The sequence below is a fragment of the Chelonia mydas genome, chromosome 8 (assembly GCF_015237465.2).
Source record: "Chelonia mydas isolate rCheMyd1 chromosome 8, rCheMyd1.pri.v2, whole genome shotgun sequence".
Classification (NCBI taxonomy): domain Eukaryota; kingdom Metazoa; phylum Chordata; order Testudines; family Cheloniidae; genus Chelonia; species Chelonia mydas.
This window is the reverse complement of record NC_057854.1, coordinates 12,705,057-12,728,497: the sequence shown is the minus strand read 5'-3', so window position 1 is coordinate 12,728,497 and position 23,441 is coordinate 12,705,057. Positions and strand designations below refer to the sequence as shown.

At 43.0% G+C, this 23,441-nt stretch overlaps 1 protein-coding gene across 21 annotated transcripts in view; it reads left to right on the top strand.

The window, feature by feature from the left end:
- TCF7 (transcription factor 7) overlaps positions 1 to 23,441 on the top strand; it is a 125,425-nt gene that overhangs the window by 79,309 nt on the left and 22,675 nt on the right. For 13 of the 21 annotated variants that reach the window (XM_037906439.2, XM_037906440.2, XM_037906435.2 and 10 more), the window contains 6 exons: positions 9,780 to 9,912; positions 13,586 to 13,676; positions 18,164 to 18,250; positions 21,049 to 21,159; positions 21,564 to 21,726; positions 22,656 to 22,763. In XM_037906439.2, coding sequence (XP_037762367.1) covers positions 9,780 to 9,912; positions 13,586 to 13,676; positions 18,164 to 18,250; positions 21,049 to 21,159; positions 21,564 to 21,726; positions 22,656 to 22,763 — 693 coding nt within the window. The remainder of the gene's footprint in view (positions 1 to 9,779; positions 9,913 to 13,585; positions 13,677 to 18,163; positions 18,251 to 21,048; positions 21,160 to 21,563; positions 21,727 to 22,655; positions 22,764 to 23,441) is intronic. The other 8 variants (XM_037906441.2, XM_043521401.1, XM_037906432.2 and 5 more) reach the window with 1 other exon arrangement.

Below are 23,441 nucleotides of genomic sequence, written 5' to 3'. Positions count from 1 at the left end.
ATTTCTCATGGAGTCATGGAGAGTCTCCCCAAAGATTAAGGAAGCTGACAGACTTGCCTGCTGCTTTTTCAATGAGCTATTTCTGGGGCCAGCAATGTGGGAAAGTTTGAAAGTGATATGACTAATCTGCACTTACCGCTGCTTAGGTTACCCTGCCGAATGCTAGAAACCACAGTGATCACTCAACTCAGCAGTGGCGGCGGCAAACTTGTGTACAGTATTTGGTTAGTGACAGTGAGGGACTAGTCATACAAAAACTTAGGGGGGTGTTTCCAGATTTGCGCCTCTTGTGACTAGAGCTCACTGGTAGTAGCTCACTGCTATGTGCATGTGTCATCAGAACACAAAGAGATTTCAGCAAGGTGGGTAGGTGCAGTAGGAGAGGGGAAATGCAGACAATCTACACAGCAAGCTTTTGTAATGATACATATGTATAACATCGGTAGTGACGTCTACTAGTTAAAAGACAGGACCAGGAACTGATTCTTTGGATTCAAGTCCCAACTCTGCCACTGCATTACTGTATGACAGCAGGCAAATCATTTAACCTTCCTGTGCCTCTGTAACCCATCTGTAAAAAAAAAAAAAAAAAGGGCACATCTGAAGACTTTGAGATGAAAAGAGCTACAGAAAGGCAAAGTATTATAGTAAGCAGCAACCATTCGTAAATATATCCTTGCTGATGGTCTTTTTTTCCTACTGATCTCTTGCATGTGGCATATTCCTGTGATCACAAGGAGACCGTATGATCCCTGAGGAATGGTGTATGATATACTTATAAGGCAGCAGCGACATCACCAGGGAAACAATTATGCAGCAAAAATGGAAATTTTACTTTTTTGTTTGTCTAAATAAAAAAAAATTGGGGAAAAACAACCCTTCTCCCAGATTTACACTGCTTAGAAGTCTGGCATTTTCTGTGGTGTCTGCCGAACTAATTTTCAGGAAGCCACGGAGGCAGTATTGTCCTGAGGACTGGGCAGGGGTTTGGGATCTTGGTTGTATTCATGAATCTGCCATTGACTTGCTCTGTGATTATAACTAAGTCACTGTGCCTACCTATTTGTAATATGGGGCTTATGATCTTCCCTCCTTTGTAAACTGCTTTGAGATCTAGGCATGGAAAGCATTATGTAAGTGAACATGTTGTTATGATCATTAATTCTGCCTTTGCGAAAGAAGACCGATTGTGTTTTTCCATTTGGATGTTGAGGAAACAGAATGTGGCAGTGCGAAGCTCCATGAGCCAGATCCTCCATAACAGGCACAATTAATTACCAAAGGGTCAGTGTAGAAATGTCCTGCGGTCAGTACGTGATTTCTGTTTCCTTTATGGCTGACATGTTGATAAGGTCTGGAGACCACAAGTGTTAACTGTCATCCACTCCTTGCAGTTTACCCACTCAGTTTAAAGTAAGTAATCAGTGAATGGAATGAAAAGTCAGAAGGAAATTAAAATGTTTTAAATGTAGATCGTTTTCACATTACAAGGTTTCAAACATTGAAGCTGATGGACCAGATGACCCATTGTGTTCTACTCTGCAGCTGCAAACCAGCCTTACAATAGGCTAGTGTAGGGAAATCTTCAGGTGGCATAGAGCTGATTCAGCCAACTTGACACCACAGTCCCTCCCAGCCCTTGGCATAGAGGTTAACAGGAAGGGGCATAGCCAGAGCATGCTATGCTCCAGTGATCTCCAGCTGCTGCAATAGGCTCGAGGGCCTGCTGAAGACAGATAGAGGTTAGAGCAGCCCTGAGGCTACTCTAATTTATGCCAGGAACCCAAACCAATCCACGGCAGCCCCAGGGAGCCAGAGGTGGCATAAAATATATGTCTCTTACAATAGGGCAATAACTGAAATATGATCAGTGCTCCCTTACTGTTCCTCCCTGAAAGAGAGTGTAGGAAAGAAAGTACAAGAGCAAGGCTCTTGCTTTAAAGAAAAGATTTGAGGTAGTAAATAGGAATTGGGAGCCAGAGGTTAGGATATTTCATATGATGTCTCAAACATAAATTTGGAGAGCAGATACTTTCTTACTGTTTTACTTATTTTATATTACTGGGATATTTTGTAGTGGCTTACTTGGATGAGTGCTAACAGACTGGTCTGTAGCTGCAGAGTCTGCCATTTGACTATAGTTTTCCAAAGCCTCAGGAATACTTTGCAGTCCTTTTTTTAAAAAAAAAATAGCTGGCAGGGCAGAATAGTGGCAGAGTATTATTTAAAATATCAAAAGTGTAATGGAAGAAACTTTGATTATAAATCCTCACCCTTATGTTGAGGATTCAGGAATCTGAAGTGCATGATCAGTTAGTTTTAGCCCTCTTCATTTCGAGTGGGGATGGAGTGACATTGCAGGTTCTGAAATTTGCTTATCTCAGCTGGGAGGGTCAGTAACCTGCTGCTAGGCCTGATTGTTATAAAGTGTCAGCAAAATCCTCCAGCTAGTTTCTTCTCAAACAGAGGGAAATCTAAGAAATTACTTTTGTAAGTTTCCCTCTTACAGGAGATGCGCCACTTAAGTAGTTTTATTAAACATCTTTGTACTAGTTCTATTTTGTTCAAAATGGAGGGTGGGGGGAAACCTTGAAACATTAGCACCTGTATCAAATGTGCAAATGTCTGTCCCAGCAAAGATGCCCCATGCACAGATCCTCTGTTGTCTTTGTTGTGTAATTCAAATTGTGGTTGGATGCGTTTGCTCTTTTGCTTTAATGTGTTAATTCTTGTGTTACCTGCATTTCTCTCTTATTTTAATGTGTGAACAACAAAGCACAGACCTGGAATCTCAGGTGAGAATCCATAAGAAGTTTGGTATCATCCTGAATGCTATATCCAGAGTTTACAGCTCATGTCTGCAGACCAGCTGAGGGCTTTGACCCTGGGTGCTTGCTCCAGCTCCCAATGAAGTTAATAAAAAAGGCTTTCATTGGCTCAGGCCCCTAGTGAGTTAAGGGCCACCAGCATTACGTGTCTTCCTTTTAGTTATGACTTGTCTACACAAGGGAATATTTCTAAAACATGTCCTCTACCTGCTACTACTGATGCAGCTACACCAGCAGCAGCAATGCTGGGATACCAAGTGTAGACAAGGGTCCTGTGACTGTTAGCATTTTCAGCACTGCGTCAATGATTTAACACCTGCTTTGAGCAGTTTTGGATAATGCACTGGTAAAACCACTGGTGGCTTCAGGAACCTTGGGCAGCAAGGGATAAATGGTACCCGTTTGCACATGCATCTTGGTCACGTTTGGCCAAGGATGGAGTTGCCTAGCCCTTCATCCTGCTGTGAAGGGAAAGATACTGCGGTGATGGTGGTGATGATGAATCTTCTGGTTTTATGTCCATTCAGCAAGAATAAGAATTTGATAGTTAGCCTAGAGCTTCTCTTGAAGTTGGACACACCTATATGTGAGGGAGGAAGTCTCATAATTGTCCCTTGCCAGCAGTTCGTCTTCCTTAATAATCAATGCACCTGCATTTCTGCACTGCCCATCCAATTACATTAGTTAGGAAGGTGGCTTTTCAGCTTCAGAGTGATAGCTGCTGCTGTCTGGGTCTTTTTTTTTCCCCCCCTCTCTCAATTTCACACAGGTTAGTAGAGGCTGAGTAATCTCAGTAGTGTGGCTACTTAAAAGTAAGAGCAGTATAAGATTATGCATGACGGTGACAGGAATTCTGCACCAGAACACAGTGTTATTTGGTTACCAGGGTGAACAAAACGAGAATGCGCAGTTGCACACTTCAGAAAGTATGTGTTTAGAGACAAGTCTGAGATGTCAAACTTGTTAGAAAAAATGGTGATCTGGGACACAAGAACATTCAGATACTGTGTCCCATTTGGGAACAACAGTTCTTGTGTCCATCCTCTTGTCCATAAAACAGGCCCTGTGTGGGTAGCAGAGCAGTGTAAGCTGTCCTGTAGGGTCGTGTGAATGGTCCCACTTTTAAGGGTGAGAAGATGTTAATCTCTGTGGCCCATTCATTCCTTGGCCTCTACTGAGACTGCGAACAAAGACTCCAGTTTTGGTGGGTTTTGATGTAGACATCTGTGCATGGGAGGCTGGACTGAAACCAGACAGGTTATTTTAGATAGGCATCTAAAATAGCCCTCAGTTGATAACTAAAAACTTTCCGCCACCACTGACCTAAAATGGATTTGAATCAGTGGCTTTTTGACAAAAGTTCATAGAGCCCTTCACCAATCCCAGAGTCATCCAGTTCCTCATATTTTTAGTATAACTTACATTTTCCCATCCCAGTTTCCCCTGTGTTCTAGAGAGACATTCTAGATAGACCTATTTCTGATACCACCACATCCCTTACAATGTCATTTCAATGTTTTTTTCCCCAGGTGAAATATTTAAACTACATAAAAATACATGCAAAACAGTACCGTTCAGAGTCCTCCAGTAACAGTTCTATTTCTCCTGCGTTCTCCCTGCAAATTGTCTTCTCAAAGCTAATATAGGTTGAAGGTTAAATAGGGGCCTGGTTGGAGGGACTATTAAAATTTTTAAGATACTCCTATACTAAATGCAATTCAGCTTGTGGAAACATTTGTCTTCAGGTCAGTTTTCCCAGCATAAGGCAGTTATTGGTTGGCAATTTCAGACTTACCTTCAAGATTCTCTCAGGTATTAATGTATTGTTTGCAGGAACTAAATCCAGGCCTTATCAAAAGGGGAAATGATGCCCCCTGTCTTGAGTATAGGCTTTCATAGCAGTCAGATCTGTTTTTACAACTTGCAGTGCCTGGCAGCTTATAGAGAATCTGATGGTGGCCAGTAACCATGAAGGTTTCAGAGTAACAGCCGTGTTAGTCTGTATTCGCAAAAAGAAAAGGAGTAATTGGTTAGTCTCTGAGGTGCCACAAGTACTCCTTTTCTTTTAGTAACCATGAAGGTGGCTCCTGGTTGTGAACAAATACGGACTAAAATATTTAAAGCTGTGAATCAAAGTAGAAGACACCTTCTCAGTTTCTCAGCATCTTCCCAGAACCTTCCTTCCTTCTCTCTGTTTGTCTAGCTCAGGAAACAGGCTCCCATTGCCAACTTGCTGTTAGAGAGGAAGCAGCACCCCCGGGCAGGCCCTTACTGACATGCTTCTGCCTGCTTGCTTGCTTAGGGCCTTGGCCTGCCTGATGTGTGTGCCAGGCCAGGAGTAGTAAGAAAGGGTATTACAGCCAGGTGAAGGAGTAATTTAACGGGAGCAGGGGGGGAAAGGCTGGACTTATCTTGGTGTATGCAATATGTTTTCCATCTGAACTGACAGAAAATCTGAGTAACTGATTTGCAGCCCTTTTGTATGCCAAGCCCTGGTGTCCTGCTTTGCGTCTAATGGGAAAAAAAAAACTGTCAGTTTGTGCCTTTGCTGTAACTGCATGACCTTTGTGTTTTGTTCCTTTTTATATATATTGGGGGTTAAAATAATGATGAATCACATTTTTTTAAATGGCCAGCTGTTTTACTCATTGCTTTAGAAACCCACAGTCCACACATCAGAAGAGCACAGGACTGTACCTCCTACCGGGATCAAATAGTAGAATGATGCTCCACTTTGGACCAGATTGGATGTGAAAGAATGAAAATTCTGCCCTTTTGTGGACAACAGAAATGCTTAGGTTTAGATTTTTCAAAAGCACTTGGCACTAGTCTAACTCTGCTCCCATTTAAGTCAATGGGAGTTTTATCACTGATTTCGAAGGAGGCAGAATTAGGCCCACTGAGCATTTTTAAAAATCCCACCCTTAATATATCAAGGGCTGGATTATCAGTTAGGCAGGTGAAGTTGCACATATAATTTTGCTTGTGCCTAAGTTCTGCACATAAAGCACTAGCTGTGTGCACAAATCAAATATTTGTACAAGCACATAGGTATAAGGGTGGCTTTTAGTGTGCACAGACAACTGATTTGCACGAGCCTGCTGGGTATTAATGTATTAAGTTAGGAACGTGGAGATATGCATATAGAGTTGCATATCCTTAACTTTGAAAGTCCGGCACTTAATTAGGCTTCAACTATAGCTAATTTCAGAAATATCCCTGAAAAACTATTCCAGACTTCATCTCATGATCCAGAGTGGTCAAAATTCAGTGCTTCATGGTAGAACCTAAAGATCCAGTGTTTGACTAAACACTCTGAGTTTGGAGAGCTGCTTTGCTTTCATTCTTAAATAAAATTTTATGTGCAGCTTTGTTTTATTTACTTGAGCAAACATTTGGTAGTGTATACAAATGTGAAGTAACACAGTTTCTACTAGCACAGATTATTGATATTCCAATTAATACAGAGATGCTATATAAATGCATAATGTATTTTTTACCCAAGGATTTTAAAATACTTCATATAAGTTCAGCTTTGCAAGACTGCTGTGGATTATGTATTATTATCCTCTGTTATAGATGGAAAAAAACCAAGACACAGAAGCCTGATTCTCCACTTTCTTCTACCTGTGCAGATTAAGTGTGAAACTGCTATGAAATCAGAAAAGTCATGTTTTATACTCACGTTGTACAGGTGTAAATGCTAAACCAGATGAAAGGTAGTGGAGAATCCAGCCTAGAGATAAGTGACTTGCCTACATCTACACAACAAATCATTTGTAGATGCTGCAATAGAACCCAGGAGAGCTGATTCAGGGTCCCCTCCTTTAACTACTGATCAGCATTTGTATGTGGTCCACTCTTATTCCTCCGAAAACTTGTACTATTATCAGTCCTAATGTTGTCTGCAGATTTTCCCTGGGACAAATCCTGACTGTTTCCCTAATCATGGTGAAGTCAGTTTGGGTTTAAAGGCAATTGTGGGCGAAACTGGGCAAGTATGAAATGGCAGACATGCTTGAGGCAGACAGCAAAGTTTGTGTGTGTGTTTTCCTTAAAGCACTGCAACTGTTTTAAACAAGTTCCCTTTTCTGTGCTCCAACATGCAGAAATATTCTGCATTGTGCTTAACACAGAAGCCTGATTTCACAAAGATTTCAGGACTTGATTGCTCTGGTGGTGAAACAGAGAGAGAGGGGGAGACAAATGTTTTTTCTGAATTTAATTTTGTTTGCTGCATCCTTCAGATTTGTCCATGACTAGCATGAAGCTATTCCAAGGTTACTCAGGTTTGGCGGGGTAGAAGGTATAGATTTAGTTGATGTTTGTTCTGGATGAGTGCTTACACAGCACTCAGGAAAGCCAATCCTTTCAAAAAGCGTCCACTAAATACGGGTTTCTCCATTTCTGAGAACCATCCATTAGACATTTTGGGCCTGATTTTCAGAGGTGCTGAAAACCTAAAACAACTAGAATCAGTGACTAGTACGTGTGAAAACCCAGAGTGTTCCAAAGTGTGGACCTATAAGCTCCTAAATTCTGTGTCCCGGGATGTACTTGACTCGGTGTAAAACTATGTGGGAATCTTTGGGGCCAGTCTTTCCTTTGGGTATTCCAAAGTATAGCTCAGGAATCTGGAGGGCCTGTTCCCAGGACACACTGTCCTTTTGCTTCCGATTGTTCTCCTTTCCTTTTTTGCGCCTTCCTTTCTTCACCGGCAGCTGAAGGGATTGTGCTCTTTCCAGAATCTCTACCTTTGACACCTGTCCCTACTTCAAAAAGACCACTGCCTATGGTTTAGCAGAGTCTGAGGCAGGGAAGTGTCTTTGTAAGTACAAATTAGCACAGAACGGCAGTTTGTGCTATTTATTCTTTACCTTTAGTCACACACTTTTCTGTGCCATTTTTTCTTTGTCATATAGGGCAACTAAGAAGGGGTAATTTATCCCTTTCCTTGAAACCATTTTGCTGTGTGTTCCTTCAGCTTTCTTTCAAGGGATTACATTTTTCTGCCAATAGGGAAGAATTTGGTAGTTGAAGTGGCTAGATGTAAAGTGTAGCACTTTATACACTAACAAAGGTGACTAAACTTATTCCAGAGACGGGGACAGAGTGAGGGCAGTGGCTTCACCGGATGTTACTGAGCATGCTCAGTCCGTGTGAGCATGCTCAGCACAAGCCAAGCAGCAACTCGGGGGGGGGGGCACGGCACACATGACCTCATGTGTCCCCCCACCTCCTTGCTTCGCGTCTGACTCATTCCCTCCAATGTCTGAGAGCCCAAGAAATAGGCATGCTTCAAGTCTGCTAAACTGAGGGGCCCCTGGAGTCAGAGGGCTGGGTCTCTGTATTAGTGAGCACCTTTGATATAAACACACCGGGCCTGTCGCTTACTTTAGAAAACACATGTTCACATTTAGATTTAGAAAAAAGAGAGAGAGAGAGAGAGAGAGCGCACACCCCCCCGCCACGTGCCTCAGCAGAGGGAACTGGCAGGGCAAAACAGAGGGCGCTAGGATAGCAGTACATTTGCTAACATACTCAGTATCATCCTGTGATAAAGAAGGTATTGTAGGGCCAGGGGTTCTCACAACAAATTTTTTGGTGGCCTTAATGTGCGGCCAACAACTCTTGGTGGTGGCCGCGCTGACAAATTTTTCCTAAAATACTGAATTAACTTTAGGAAAAACAAATAAATAAGCGTATACACGTGTCCAAATCATTCTAATTTGTTGAATCTTTTTTCAGACTCAATAATAAAAATAATGTAGTTGTCTCTGTTGTTTACTGAACCTACACAGAATAGAAACACAAATAAGGTGCTCTGCCGGTTCTTGTCTTTTTTGTTGTTGTTTCTTTTGCTTTTTTGGTTCCTTTTTTTAAAAAGACTTGCTAGCTAGTAAGTCTGCTGCTGTGAAAAGTGATATTAACAAACATACAAATATCACTTTTCACATCAGCAGACTTACTCAGTCCTGGCAAGCCCAGGGACAAATTAAGCCTTGGATGGGGAGGTAGATAGGGAAACAGTGGGAGAAACATGACAGGCTGGTGAAGGCAGCAGGGGGTCAGGGATGATGGGGGTGTGAGCCCCACAGCTGGGGTTGGAACCCAGTGGCCAGAGCCTGCTGCCCAACACCCCAGGGCGGAAGCCCAACCCTACCATCCCCAGGAAGGTTGGGAACTCACTAGCTGCCTGCTCCTCCAGCATTTGTGTCTCCAGAGGGAGGGACCACTGCTTTGCCCCCCGTCCCTCATCACTGCCCAGGAGGCTGTGGCCACAAGAAAAGCCACTGGTGGCCACATTTGAGAAATTCTGTGTGGAATAGGTAGTACTGAAGAGTTTGAAAACTTCATGTTGGTTGTGCTGGTTCAGGGTAACATCATAAATATTACAAAACAGTGTTTTATTTTACTGTGATGGTCCAAAATACACCAGTGTCACTGCTGGTGTGGATCTTTCCTGTAAGGGACTGTAGCATTTATTTATTTAGGTAAAGATATTTTTCTGCTCTGTCTTTGAGAGGATTTATTATAATTCTCAGCATCTCACTTCCAAAGCCAGGCCTATAGAGGGCACTTGCAGTCTTAGGCAGGCATGAATGGCTGCTTTCATAGAATCATAGAATACCAGGGTTGGAAGGGACCTCAGGAGGTCATCTAGTCCAATCCCCTGCTCAAAGCAGGACCAATCCCCAATTTTTGCCCCAGATCCCAAATGGCCCCTTCAAGGATTGAACTCACAACCCTGGGTTCAGCAGGCCAATGCTCAAACCACTGAGCTATCCCTCCCCCCTGTGAAGTCTCTGATCCAGACCTTTGCTGTTGCTAGGAATAGCAGTTCTAATGATATTTGCTTAGACACTTAATACCAGATACTCAATATACCTGGATTGTAAAGCACAAAGGCATAAATTGCTGAAGCCTTTCCCCTCCCCTTGTATTTTACAGTCCAACAAGGTTCCTGTAGTGCAGCCGTCCCACGGAGTCCATCCACTCACCCCACTCATTCCATACAGCAACGAACATTTCAGCCATGGCTCCCATTCACCACACCTGCCAGCCGACATCAACCAGAAACAAGGTAACTCTTATCCTACATAAGCTTGTTGGGGCAGGGGTCCTCATGAAGACTTAGAAGAGGGGGCTGATGCCATAAGCTGTTGAAATTAGAGTTGCTACATAGCCTGTGTTTTTGCAGCATGGTCAGATTCTTTAACCTATGTCCAGTTTAAAAAATAAATGACCATCAATGCAAACCCTAAGTGCAGCGAGCCATGGGCAGGTAGGGGCATCGGCTAGCAGGGGAATTGCTTGGGATTTAGCTCCTTGAGGATGCTTTGCAGTCATGGCCAAGAGAGGCTTGAACATCAAAAAGTATCTGCCTTGATCATCCATTTTGCTTAATTCTCCGTGTAATAACTCCCTTTGTAGCCTTAGAATAGACCAGAGTCTGGGGATGAGTCACAAAAGTCAACCAGAAAATGGAAAGTAACCTTTCTTTTGACTCATACCCGAACAGTTGTCAGGTTGTCATTATGAGAAAATAAATGCTTGAAACAGGAAATATTTTGACTAACTGGGATCTGTGTCTGGTGTGTAGCTGGATTTTTACAGTCTGCAGCCGTGCGTATGTGGTTGTCACACAGTTTGAGTATTTGGATTTCTCTTATTTGTTAATATAATACATAGCAGACAATCATCTCAGGAAGAGTATAGAGGAAAGTACGATAAGGAGAGGTTAGTCCCTGTACTGTGAAAAGTGAATACATGTGTGAATTTATCATAAATCATTTTTGGTTTGGGGGCTAGTGAGAAGCTGCTGTTATATGTTGTATTGGTGCAACAGACTCAAAATCTTCCAAATTCATCCAAAGCTTTGCTAAGATTCACAAACTTTGGGCAGACCTTGGGCATAGTTTCAAGTAAAACTAGGTTAATTTACAGCTTTGTGTCAACCTAAATTCTGGCAGGGATCTTGGGTTCATTTGAACCTGGAAGTCAGTGGAAAACTCCAGGTGCATGCACAAGATGGTGTGTTTCACGCAAAGCCCTGCATACCAAAGCCACATGGCTACCTACCGTTCTAAACTTTATGTGAAGCTATCCTGCCAACACCCCCATTGAGAGGTAAAGAAATGAAGTGTTCCACCCACACAGTATTGTTGCTCACCTTTTGGAGTGGGGGAATTTTCTGTAATTTCATACAACAGTCACCAGTCCACGTAATCTCAATTTCTAAAGCTTCTGAGCATGTTGCAAAATGATAGTTTAGCTGAGTTACGAGTGCTGCCAAACAATGTGCGATAAAGTAAGGGGAATGGCTAAGGAGGTGATGGTGATTTGTGAGCAGTTTGAACCCTAGGGGCCACATTCTGGTCTCACCAGTGTTACCCTCAGTAAATCCACAGACTGCTGAGGATTTACACCCATGGAACAGATACCAGAATATGTCTGGTGTCTCTTCCAGACAGCCGATTGCTTGCCAGCCACCAGCATGTAATAAAGTCATCAGAAAAATACAAAGTTAAATTAAAACCTATTAGAAGCATAGCTAATGGCAGATTTCCAAGTCTTACAAAAGGGGCGAGGGAAGATTTTATTTTTTATTTTTTATTTTTTTCCAATCTTGCTTGGCTCCTGAGGGAATATAACACAATGCGCCTTATATCAGGCTGCCCTTGAAAACTACTTGCAGAACACAGCTCCATGACTCCTCAAGGGCCTTTGAAAGTCCCTGCCTGTGAGTGTGCTTCAGGGACTTCCTATTAGTATGTAAAGCTTTAAACAGTAGAGCACCAACCTACCCCAGGGACTGGCAGCTGCCCTATGTCCTTTCATGAAAATCAAGATTGGCACTGGAGCTGCTAATAGTCCCACGGCATAAATCTCTGTTGAAGACCCATGAATCTAGAGTGATCTCCTCCTGGAGATAGGCCAAACTACATCCTCAGTGTCCTTCAGGGCAAGGATCTATTGGCTAATACATAACTGGAAGATTATTTGATGTTCTGTTGTCACCAGGTAACTATACAAAAGGTCAGTGTTGTGTGCAAGGGATCATTCATTTCATATCCTTTCACCATAAGGCATTTCCCTGGCAACATCTCACTCTTCATCACACAGACAGATGCACACACGCTCGCTCTCTTTCTTCCCACATGGGGGACATTAATCTGGGGATCTTTCTTCCCCATGTCCCTTTTGGAGGTAAATACCTAAAGCCTGGTTCTGGGTTTTAATCCTGTGCCAAGTGCAGTGAGAGCAAAGCAGGGTGTTTATGTTTTTCAGTTCCCCAATTCTGAGGGCAGCTGAAGACCCATTTGACCCTCCGTGTAGGAGCAGCTTCAAGGCTGCTCTAACTTCTTCCCAGCTGCCCAAGGCTCCAAGAGAAGCTGTCCTGAAAGCCAGAAAAATAGTCAATGTATAAAGACACTCTGGCCATAACCCCTTTCCTCTAACGACACTCTGTTACCGACAGCTGTGAAGAGCACCCAGGGAATCCCATTAGCAAAGGGGAATTCCCAGCTGGCCACATGAACTAAGTTTATGGCCCCTTGACACCAACAGAGCAGCACAAATAGGTTGTGGTGGAAGAGACAATCAGGCCCTTAAAATCAAGACCTCTCTGAAATGGAATACACAAGGGACACTTAGAGAAACGGCCCTGAGGGAAGCGCATGGAAAAAGTCATTATGAATAAAGAGAGTGCATAATGAAATGGCAGGAAGCCACAGGGAAGGAAGGCCTTGCTCCTGAATGGGGTCATTGGTCAGCATTACTGTGACACCCCATAAGGAAGAGTTTATCTGTGATGAGCAGGAGCAGTGTGAGTGGGAAGAGAGGAATAGAAACTGCTGGGATGGAGCCGAAATGCAAAGCACAGTGTTGTTTGGCAGGTGAGTGTTGTGGCCTTTGGATGAACGAAACATGAGTAGAGTCGTCATCTTTTTTCTGCAGTAATGTTTGAAGGTTATCGCTTTGCCCTGCCCCCCAGCAAAGGGCTACACCGAAGGGCATGCCTGGGAGGGAGCCTCCCAGCCCTGGTCCATGGTGTTAGCAGGGCTCACGCTAGCCCTATAAAAATAGCTGGCTAAGTGGTGCTTTGACCTTGCCTATCAGGATGGAGCTTGGAATCCCAAGCCCCACTCCCCTCCAGCCCAGGCTTCAGATCTATTTTCAGAGCGCTAGTGAGAGTCCACCCAGCACAAGTCTGTGGAGCCGAGCTTGGAGGCTTGCTCCCAGATGCAGCGTAGACCCAACCAAACCATTAAAAGGGATAAATTGTTGTACCCTGTCATTTGGAACGATTGTGCAAAGGAAAATACTTTTGTCACATACGTTTCTCCGGGCAGGTCTGCGCTAGAAGCGCTACCGCGCGTCCGGTGAACAAGCTGTATGCTGATGGGAGACATAATTACTACACCTCTGTGAGAGCAGAAGCTACCTTGGCAGGAGAGCGTCTCCCATGGACATAGCGCCAGTGTGGACAGCGCTTAGGGCACTATAACTTGCATCGCTCGTGGCGGGGCGTGCATGTGTCTTTTTCACATCCCTGAGCAACATAAGTTACATCCACTTAAGCGGTAGTGTAGATCTGCCCTCACGAGTCGCAAACCTAACTGAGTGGCTGTCCTTGGAGTACATGGAAGTAAATATAGAAGTTGAAAACATATGGATGACCAGAAACCTGGAAATGCTACTGCTTGCTCTTCCCAAATTTCCTTCTCTAACTAAAGTCTTGATCCTCTGCTTAGGTGTGCACCGTCCTTCCCAAACATCGGATATCCCTGGTTTCTACTCCCTCCCTCCCGGTGGGGTTGGACAGATAACACCTTCTATGGGATGGTAAGTGTTGACAGTTTATCCAGGGCCTCAGCAGGCAAATTGAGCGTTGCTCTTACACCTGCATCCTAAGCCGCACCAAGGTCCATTTACTCTCTAGGTCTTTGATCCATTCTAAATAGTATAATTTACTGGTGCACAATTTGTTTACCAAAGCACTTGGCAAACATTAGCTCTTTAATCTTCACAATGGCCCCACCTGTGGACTCACAAGGCCTAATTTCCCCTGTGAGGTTGGCAAATAGTATCACCCCCATTTTACAAATGGGAAGCAGAGACACAAAGAAGCAAAGAGATTTGCCCCAGGTGACTCAGCATCAGAGCTGGGACTGGGAATCTGGGCCACTAGCTAGATATCTCTCTACGTTCCCCGATGCCTTTCACATGACATTGTGTAGGGATTTTAAATAAAACAAATAAATAAATAAATAAATAAAATAAAAAAATTGAGAGCTGCTTAGGTCAGCAGTCCATTGCCCATCCTGCTCTAGGTGTAATCAAGTCTTCTCGTTTTGAGTGGGATCTAGTTCTGTCATGCTCTGGATTTAGCCATGGGCTGCTATTTTTGAGCATATCAAACTTTGGTGTCCCAGCCCTGCATTCAATCCACCAGAAGCTGCCTTTCAAGAAGTGTAAGACAGAAAAACACAGTATGGCAGAGAACTGTCTCAGCGGAGTACACAGAATGCTTGCTCCCCCAACAGCAGGATGTGTGTGTCCTGACATTATTCAACCCATGATCTCTTGGAATCCTGCATTCTGAGTGGCTCAGAGACCTATGTAAATCCTTCACTCCTTATTAGTTAATATTTTATTTTTGTCATTAAAACTGAGTGACTTTGAGTACTCATAGGAACCAGATCTGGTGAGTCAGGACATGCCATTTTTGCGTGATCTCTCTTCAAATTAAATTAACATTTTCAGTGAGTGCCATCACCAGTTCCTGATAATGTATTGAAATTGTAGAGACATGAGGCAAGATTTATAGCTGTAGGGTGAGTTTGGGAACATACATCACTGACCATTTGCATGGGGGAATCTTAAGGTGAAATAATCAATGGACAGCAGTGTGCAAAAATTTCCTGTTTCTCTTGCAAAAACCTGATATAGACATGTAGGTATCTTAAAATGAGAGAGGTGAAACAATTAAAGAACAATGTGACATGTTAACTAGATTTTTGTTTGTTGTTAGTGTTCCAAATATTTAACCCCAAAGAAACAGAGATGGAGGCCAGCCTTAGATTTAGGTTTGGGTGCGAGGAGATTAAATTTTGCTTTCTGTCCTAAACCTGCTGCTCTTGGCCGATGGTTTAACGCCTTGGACAATGTGATTCCTCCTCAGGACAGACAAATAGAGACTGCAGGAGTGACTGTGCTGTAACATGAAAAAAAAAAAAAAAAAAAATTGGAGGAAAAAGCAGCTACTCGGCCAAAGGCACAGCTGGGAGAATGGGAAACAGTTAAAGGCAGCCTAGTTACATGGAAAAAGTCTCTTTCTCAAAATGTTTGTTTGTTTGTTGGTTGGTCAGACAGGAAATTCATTTTGCTGACAGCCAGCATCTGGCAGGATTTGGCGCCTTTAACCAAGCTAGTCAGACAAGTTCATTAATGACTAATGAAACTGATATGGTAAAATGACAAATAGAAAAACAGCCCTGTGGATCAGAGAGCAGACATTTCAATTAGCACTTTTACAAATAGGAAATGTATGTAATATAGACTTTTAATTTTTAAAATAGTTGTCTGCTTGAAGTTTACAAAATTCCATAGAACCATTTCCCAGTCCTAAACTTTAGTTTGATGCTTATTTTTCAAGATCTGTTGTGAACAGAAACACATGGTAAGCTCCAGTAAGTTTCGAGCTTGGCTTCCCCCAGAGGAATGATGGGCCTCCCAAAGGGAGTTCCCAGTCAGAACTGCCTCTGAGTTATGTAAATGAAGAAATTCTGCATTTGAGAAGTGCCTAGAAGCAAAGATGGTTCTCAGCTGTGTCCGCTTAGAGCTTCTGTGTGTGTTTACAACCCGAATGCTGTATCTCTCCCCACGCACTTCAGGGAAGTGTGACTGATATTTTCAAATGTTTCATCAAAGAGATAGGTCACCAGTTTATGCTTTTACAGAGGTTTGGTGCTTAAACAGTGTGGAAACTAATTGTGTAGGAGAAGAAACACCGCAGAGACTCCTTGTGCCAATAACTAGTGCTGTGGTATGTGGACAGTTCTTAAGGTTCACTGTTCTGGAATGAAGCTGACTTCAAACGCAAAGCGGTCTTAATACAGGAAGCAGCTTTTCCTTAGCAAGCTGCCTAACAAGAGTTCAGCAGAAATGGTCTTTGTTCCTGCTGAGCATTTTGAGAAGAGGAGCTGCAATAACTCTCTCTTTAATTAGCTGGGATGACAGTCAGGAACTTCGAATAAAAATGAATTATAGTCCAGTCCAGTGAGTTTGATCGCTGGAGCCTGACAACACACCTTAACCAAGAGCCTTGTAAACTCTGTCATTTGCACAGCTCGCCAGCTTAACTATGCACCAGGTTTGCTGCTGTCTCATTATTATGTTTTCCCCTTTGTCTAAAAGCTGTTCTCTCATCATAGGGTGATAAAATCTTTAATTGTACATTCCCAGCGATCATGGATTGGTTTTGCAATTGAATTAATTTGCATGTCAAAATCACTTTGGATAAAGGCTTGAGTGCCATGATCCTTTTATATTCAGATATCTTGGCCCCTAGAGTAATGAATGTCACTTCTGGATTAACTTTGAATGTTTTCTCACCCCTGGGGCAGGAATGCTAAACTTCAAAGGTTGTTTAGGTTCCTGATATATTGTAGCACTTGGCTGTTTGTTGACATGTTTATACACTACTAACTTCGAAGTAGTGTGAGAGGGATTTTTGACTGGCAGGTTGTAAACAGAGCAGGCCAGTTCTCAACCATGTGCACTAACTTTAATACAGGTTTCAGAGTAACAGCCGTGTTAGTCTGTATTCGCAAAAAGAAAAGGAGTACTTGTGGCACCTTAGAGACTAACCAATTTATTTGAGCATAAGCTTTGATGCATCCGATGAAGTGAGCTGTAGCTCACGAAAGCTTATGCTCAAATAAATTGGTTAGTCTCTAAGGTGCCACAAGTCCTCCTTTTCTTTTTGCAACTTTAATACACACAGAGCTTTTTAGATTTCATCAAGCTGAGACACAGTAATTCCCTGAGTGCCATAAACAAAAACCTTGTTCTTTCGGGTTTAGGGGCTAAGTGCCATGATTCCACAGTGATAGCTCTTCAGAGCAGGCATCGTGATTACCTCTGTCTGAACAGCACCAGGCAAAAGGCGATCCCAGTCCTTTGCAGGACATCTGGATGCTTCGGGGATATAATAATAATAATAATAATTAACAATAATGGACCTCATTTTCAGAAGGGTGGGAAATCAATTGAAGCCGTTAATACCGATCATGTTCAGTAATAACGAATGAGGCAGCACTTCTGTTCTAAACCCCAATTTGCTTGTGCTTAGCAAAAAAAACTCTCATTTCAATTTCTTTAAGTTTGAAACTTCATGCCCAACTTTAAGCCAGAGGTGAAATAATTTTTGGAAAGTATGTAGAAAATCCATTCTGATGGGGGTATTTTAACCTATCTGAGCATGAAAAAGTTTTTCATCGATTAAGAACGTAACTCGGACATTTGCACTCTAGTAACTCAAAAATAGCTTCGGATTCCAAACCTGGCACGTACACAGTCCTGAGTATGGAATGTAAGCGTTACTTCATTTGAAGAAATATATGGCCTGACCCTCAGCTAGTGTAAATTAGCATCGCTCCATTGAAGTCAGAGTCTTCAGTTGAATTCAATGGAGCTACACCAATTTTCACCACTTGAGAGTTTGTCTCCTACTTTTGAAATCAGATCATTTTAAAACGGTATAATGCAGTGTGTTGTTTTCCTTACTGACTTAAAAGATCTACCAAAGCCTGCTACTCCAGTGATCCCAGGTGCAGATATTTGATTGGTTGACCATTCCCCTAATCACCAGAGTGGGATTGAGGCTGATTTTGAACTCGGCAGTTCATCTTGGTATTGCACAGCAAGTGTCTATGCCTTGTAAACACCTTTTCAGTTAGGGTGCGCACTGCTGAACAATGTGTTCCTACAGTAATAATCCACCTGAACCTTTCATCTTGATACCTGTATAGCAGATTTTAAACTGTTTAGAGCTAATGAAGTGATACACTCACATAATGCTCTAGTATTTTTCAACACTTGGGGGAAGTTGGGATCCACATTCAGATCTGAACTTTGCAATCTGGGTCCATCTGCATTACCTCTGCGCTGAGGTTGGAAAAGACAGATGCTTGTGGCATACATTCTAGCCGCCAGAGCGACTAAGGCTTTCACATCAATGAGTAACAATGAGTCCAATTATAGAGGATATTTTTAGGAAAAGCCACACGGATGTAGATGCTTTATAGACTCTTTCTTCCCGATCCCAGGCAGAGCCAGTCTGTCTATCCGCTTCCGTCATGTGGATTTAGACAGCCGTATTCGTCAGCGCTCTCTGCTGGGGCTACTTTCTCCAGGTAAGTATGAGCTGTGTGAGACAAGACAGCAGCTCTGCTGGTCTCGCAGCTTGCGCCATACAAGCTTGCAGCAGACTGCAAACGTCCAGGGAGGGGCTGTCAAGCTTCCAGATGGCAGGAGCAGGGAAAGAATTTTGCTTTTAGTCAAGTCTTTCTAAAATCATAAAAACATTGAGTTTCCATGGAGAAGCCACAAAGATTTTATTTTTATACTTTTTTTATTGATTAAAACCAAATATAAAAAAAATCCCCCGCTATCAATATTATAAAGATTGGATGAGGTCCAGTTTTTATATACAGTGTCATTGCAGCCACTCCAAACAGCTCCCTTACCTTGAACTGTAATCTTTACTAGAGATAGAAATGTTCCTTTCCTCAGTATAATGGACTGAGTTATGTTGTGCGGAGACTGACATGTTTTACTGACTCTTGGTCAGGTTGTAAAGCTGGCGGAGAGTATGATCACTACCAGTGATTTTATTTGTCCCCATGACTGCAAAATTTGAACATCTGAGCCTTTTAAATTCCATTTGTCTCCTGCTGCATTCCAGTAGAAGGATGAGGAGTTGCTATGCTGCATCACTGGATTGTTGGAACTAACTCCTTGCTAACCCCTATTAAAGCCTCCCCACAAAACTTAAAAACCTAGGGTCAGGTACAGAACAGTGTAGTTCCATTGACTTCAGTGGATCTCTGCCAGTTTAGACCAGCTGAGGATCTGGCCGCTAGAACACAATAAAACTTACATACAGAGCAAGTTGCATTTTGCAACACAAGCCTAGGACATTGGAGTACTGCAATGTCCCTCTCTTCTCCATACGTTACCCTGGCAGATTTATTAGCATGTCGGGCCCAACTCTGCCTTCATATACATGTGCACAGTTCCCACTGATTGCACAGGCATGCCTGTTAACACAATTTGCCCCTTAAGTGTGGATTTGTCCTACAATTACATAGCACTAGAGCGCTTACAAACATGTTTGGACAAAATTATGAAGAGTTCGTTACAAACGCTTGCATTGTTCCTTCTGCCGACCGACAGCAAGCCCCTATGTTCCTGTTGGTCTCTTCAGCTAGAGTAGATTAAGCCCCATGGGAGTTTATGTGCAAGCAACATTTGTTCGCATCTCCAGCTTTTGCTTCTGCTATGTGTTGTCATGATATGTAGGAGATAACATTCAAACTGTTGTTGAAGGCATTCTTCAGGGACTTATCCCTGGAACAGTGGCTGGAAAATAGTCAGCCTGTTACTTTAGTTTTCCACCATGCTGCCTGAGGCAACTTCTCCTGTCTGAGCATCTAAATAGACTATAAAATGATAGAGAGGAGTTTACAGTCCTCAATAGTTGCCCAAAAATCTCATCTTGCATGGTGTTGGCATTTTCACGTATACTATAGAGTGGGACAGGTTTTGCAATACTGCAGACAAAAAAGAACACCTTGTCAGAGGAGGATCAAACTTCACAGTGTGGCCAATGGATCAAATCAAAACATCTTTTTTTGTGTGTGACAACATATCTCATGAACAGTTATTTATCTCCCAGGGGAAATTCTTGCTCTCTCCAACCTCCTGCCGTAAAATGGCAAGCTTGGCAAAGCCTGGCTGTAACCTCAAAAATCTATACAGAGCTAATGAAGCTTGTAAGCTAGTGAAACCTCTTATGAACTCATTTCTGTGTTGGTGGATAACATGGCAAGGGCTGGGTGTACCTCCAAGGGTTGCAGTTTGATTTGTGCTGAGACTCATGCTTTTTCTGTTTTAAAAAAAAAAAAAAAAAAAAAAAGAGAGAGAGAGGTGTATGGGGGTCCTAATTCAAATCCAAATGTTGGTGTGGTTTTGGTTTTTGCTGTAACACTAACAAAAATAGTGTGACAACCGAGATCTGAAAATGCTTTTTTTTTTTTTTTTTTTTAAATAAAAGCTGCTGATCGCTGTAAGGCTAGATTATATTGCAAATTAATTTTTATTAAAAAAAAACCCATGGAATCTGAATGCTGTTCCAAATCTTTTCTGCTATCAGTTTGGCTTCTGCAGTTTCCACGATATGCTATGCATCCGATGAAGTGAGCTGTAGCTCACGAAAGCTCATGCTCAAATAAACTGGTTAGTCTCTAAGGTGCCACAAGTACTCCTTTTCTTTTGGCTACTATGTTATCCACTCATCCGCTGTCATCATGACAGAGGAATACTCAGCAAGGGATGTATTGATGGATGAAGCCAAAGAAAAGTATCAAAGACCCCAGGCAAAATGCACATCTCCCCTTTGTTTTCATTGATTCAGAAACTTTGTAAGTGTCATTCTTCAGGTGAAATCAAACACCAAGTGAAGCACTGCTGCCTTTATTTAACTACTACTGCTAGAGCACCAGCAGTGATGGAAAAGTCCTGGGTTAGGCTTGGCAGATCTGCAGCACCTTGGCATCCCTACATGGACCCCTATTATTCTTTCAGGAAGAATGCTTTCCCTACAAAATTTCAGAGCTGCATAAGATAAGGGATGTATCTCAATGATTTGCTTTGTTTACTTCAGTTTAGCATTTGTTCTTGTGACTTAAAAACAACTCAAAGAGTGCCATCTAGTGAGAAAAGATGTGTTCTCCATCTGCCAGACGTGACTACTGATGGAAAAAGCTGTACCCAGCCACCCCTTTTCCTGTTCATCTGGCAGTAATGTTCTGCAGACGGGTCTCTCTCCCATATCTGAATCCTCCTTTAAGAGCTGAATCCAGCCATTTATCGCGGGAGGGTTGTGCTACACAGAAAGTCCCAGTGATCACTGACATGCCCTCTATTGCAGGTTTACACATCCCCTGATGCTGAGCTCTGGAATGCACACCACTGGAATCCCTCATCCAGCCATAGTACCCCACTCTGGGAAGCAAGAAATGGATCATTACGACCGGAGCATGTAAGTCAGCAAGTCTTGAGACAAGGGTGAGACTATCAAAATGATCTCCTTAACTGTTTAGTCTGAGTCTCAATTATTCCACTGTTTGTATGGGAGGGGACACTTAGGGTGGTAAAACCCGTGGAGGCCAGTTGTGGAACGTTTGCAACTCTGTCGATTCGACAAGCAAGGTTTGCGGCACTACACTGTTGCCCCATCAACTGAAAGGCGCCAACGTAATGATGGGTATGATCGTTAGAAGGGTCCGTGCCCTAGTTGCATAAAATATGCGTTAGTCTACATTTGAGGTCAAGTGTTTTACTATTTAGTATTTTCACGAGGAACAGTTTCTTCTGACTACTGTTCAGTTCGGATAGCGGAGATGCAAGAGCGTGATTGTTACTGACTGTTTTGTTTCTGTCAAGGAAACCCCAACCAGAACCAAAGAGAGAGAAGGAAGCCAAGAAGCCCACTATCAAGAAGCCCCTGAATGCTTTCATGTTGTATATGAAAGAAATGCGGGCAAAAGTCATTGCTGAGTGCACCCTGAAAGAAAGTGCAGCTATCAATCAGATTTTAGGAAGGAGGGTAAGACCACAGAACAGAACATATTGCTTGCTTCTAAGCAAAGCCATTCTCTTCTTCACAATCCCAGAGAGAGAGAGAGAGAGAGAGAGAACTGATCAGCTACTTAACAACAAAACTATTACCTGTGAGGCTGTGTGGAAAATCAGTGTTTCTTTAAATGTGGTCTATGTACTAGTGACTCCACAGAATAAAATGTTTAGATGAGCAAACAGTAGGAAGGATGGGGGGGGGGGGGGTGTTCCTTAGAGGGATGAAGCCCATGGGAAGGTCTCTCCTCTACTAGTGCTTTTTAAATAACATTTTTAAACCACCAGGGTAGGTGCCTTTTATGTACTGTTACTGAAATGAACATTTACAAACTCCCGTTCAATGTATGAGGGCAGAGGGATGGAAATACAAGATAGTTTACACATCATTGGTCTATCGGTAACAAACCACTCTGACACTGGATCCTAATTTAAGGGGTATTATGACTAAGGCTGCGAGTTTGTCACGGAGGTCACAGATTCTGTGACTTCTGGAGCGGCCGGTGCGACTGGCTCTGGGTCTGCCCAGCAACTCAGGCAGCCCCTGGGCCAGTCAGACCAGCTCCGAGCACCACTAGCTACATAGAGAACCTTCACTTCCTTCCCTGGGGAAGCCAATTAGCCATACCACTGCAGATTCAAGGGTCAGCTTAGCTCACATACCAGTGTTTTCCTCAAGCAGGTAGCGAGCGGCTCACTTTTAAAAATGTGTACATTGTCCTTATGCCACTGTAAATACCCAGCATCAAATTACCCTGATGGAACTCAGCTGACACTGGGTGGCGCTACACCAGGGATAATGGAAGGAGAGCCCGTCTAGCCCTCATCTCATTCTGACAGCAAAGAGGGATGGTGATGAAATGCACTGAGGAGTCTCACAACTGACGCATCTTTTTGTTGCAGTGGCACGCACTGTCACGGGAGGAGCAGGCCAAGTACTATGAACTGGCCCGGAAGGAACGGCAGCTTCACATGCAGCTCTACCCAGGCTGGTCTGCTAGAGATAACTATGTGAGTGCTTAATGCAGCTAGGGACTAACGGCCCCATCTTGGCAGCATGTTTAGAAAGCTATAGTTGAACTTGAAAATGTCACCTGCCTTATTTAACAGCTGTCCCTGATACCGTATCTCCTGATAGCCATGGGGCGCACCAATGCACTCATACAGATAGGTGATAGAGGGGAGGGTATTCATATACCCATAGGCATAAGAATATACGTCTAAGCAGTATGTTACATTTTGTCGTCTGGGGATTAATGTATACTTTTGGCAAGCATGTCACATTTCCCAACAGCTGCTAAATGAAGGAGGTTTGCTTACTTATTGTCTTAGAATAGAAGCTTAGAAGCTCTAATAAAAATACCCAAGTTCCTCTGAAAAATAAGTAGAAATCAAAATTATTTTTAAATTACTTGAGTGGTCCTTGGCAATATTAGTCCTATGGAAATATAATCCTACGATGTGTGGCCTTAGGCAGTCAGTGGTTTTCCATCTATGGTCCATGGACAACAGAGGAGCATTTCGTGGTGATCCGCAGAATGGAATGTTTTGAGAACCACATCGTAGGTTAGGAAAGGAGTGGGTCTAGGAGGAAATCTCAGCCTCTGAATGACAGATCTGGAGAACTCCTGGCCTAAGACATTGATAAATCGAGAGCTGCAATGACTTCCACAGTACTCGCTATGGTGC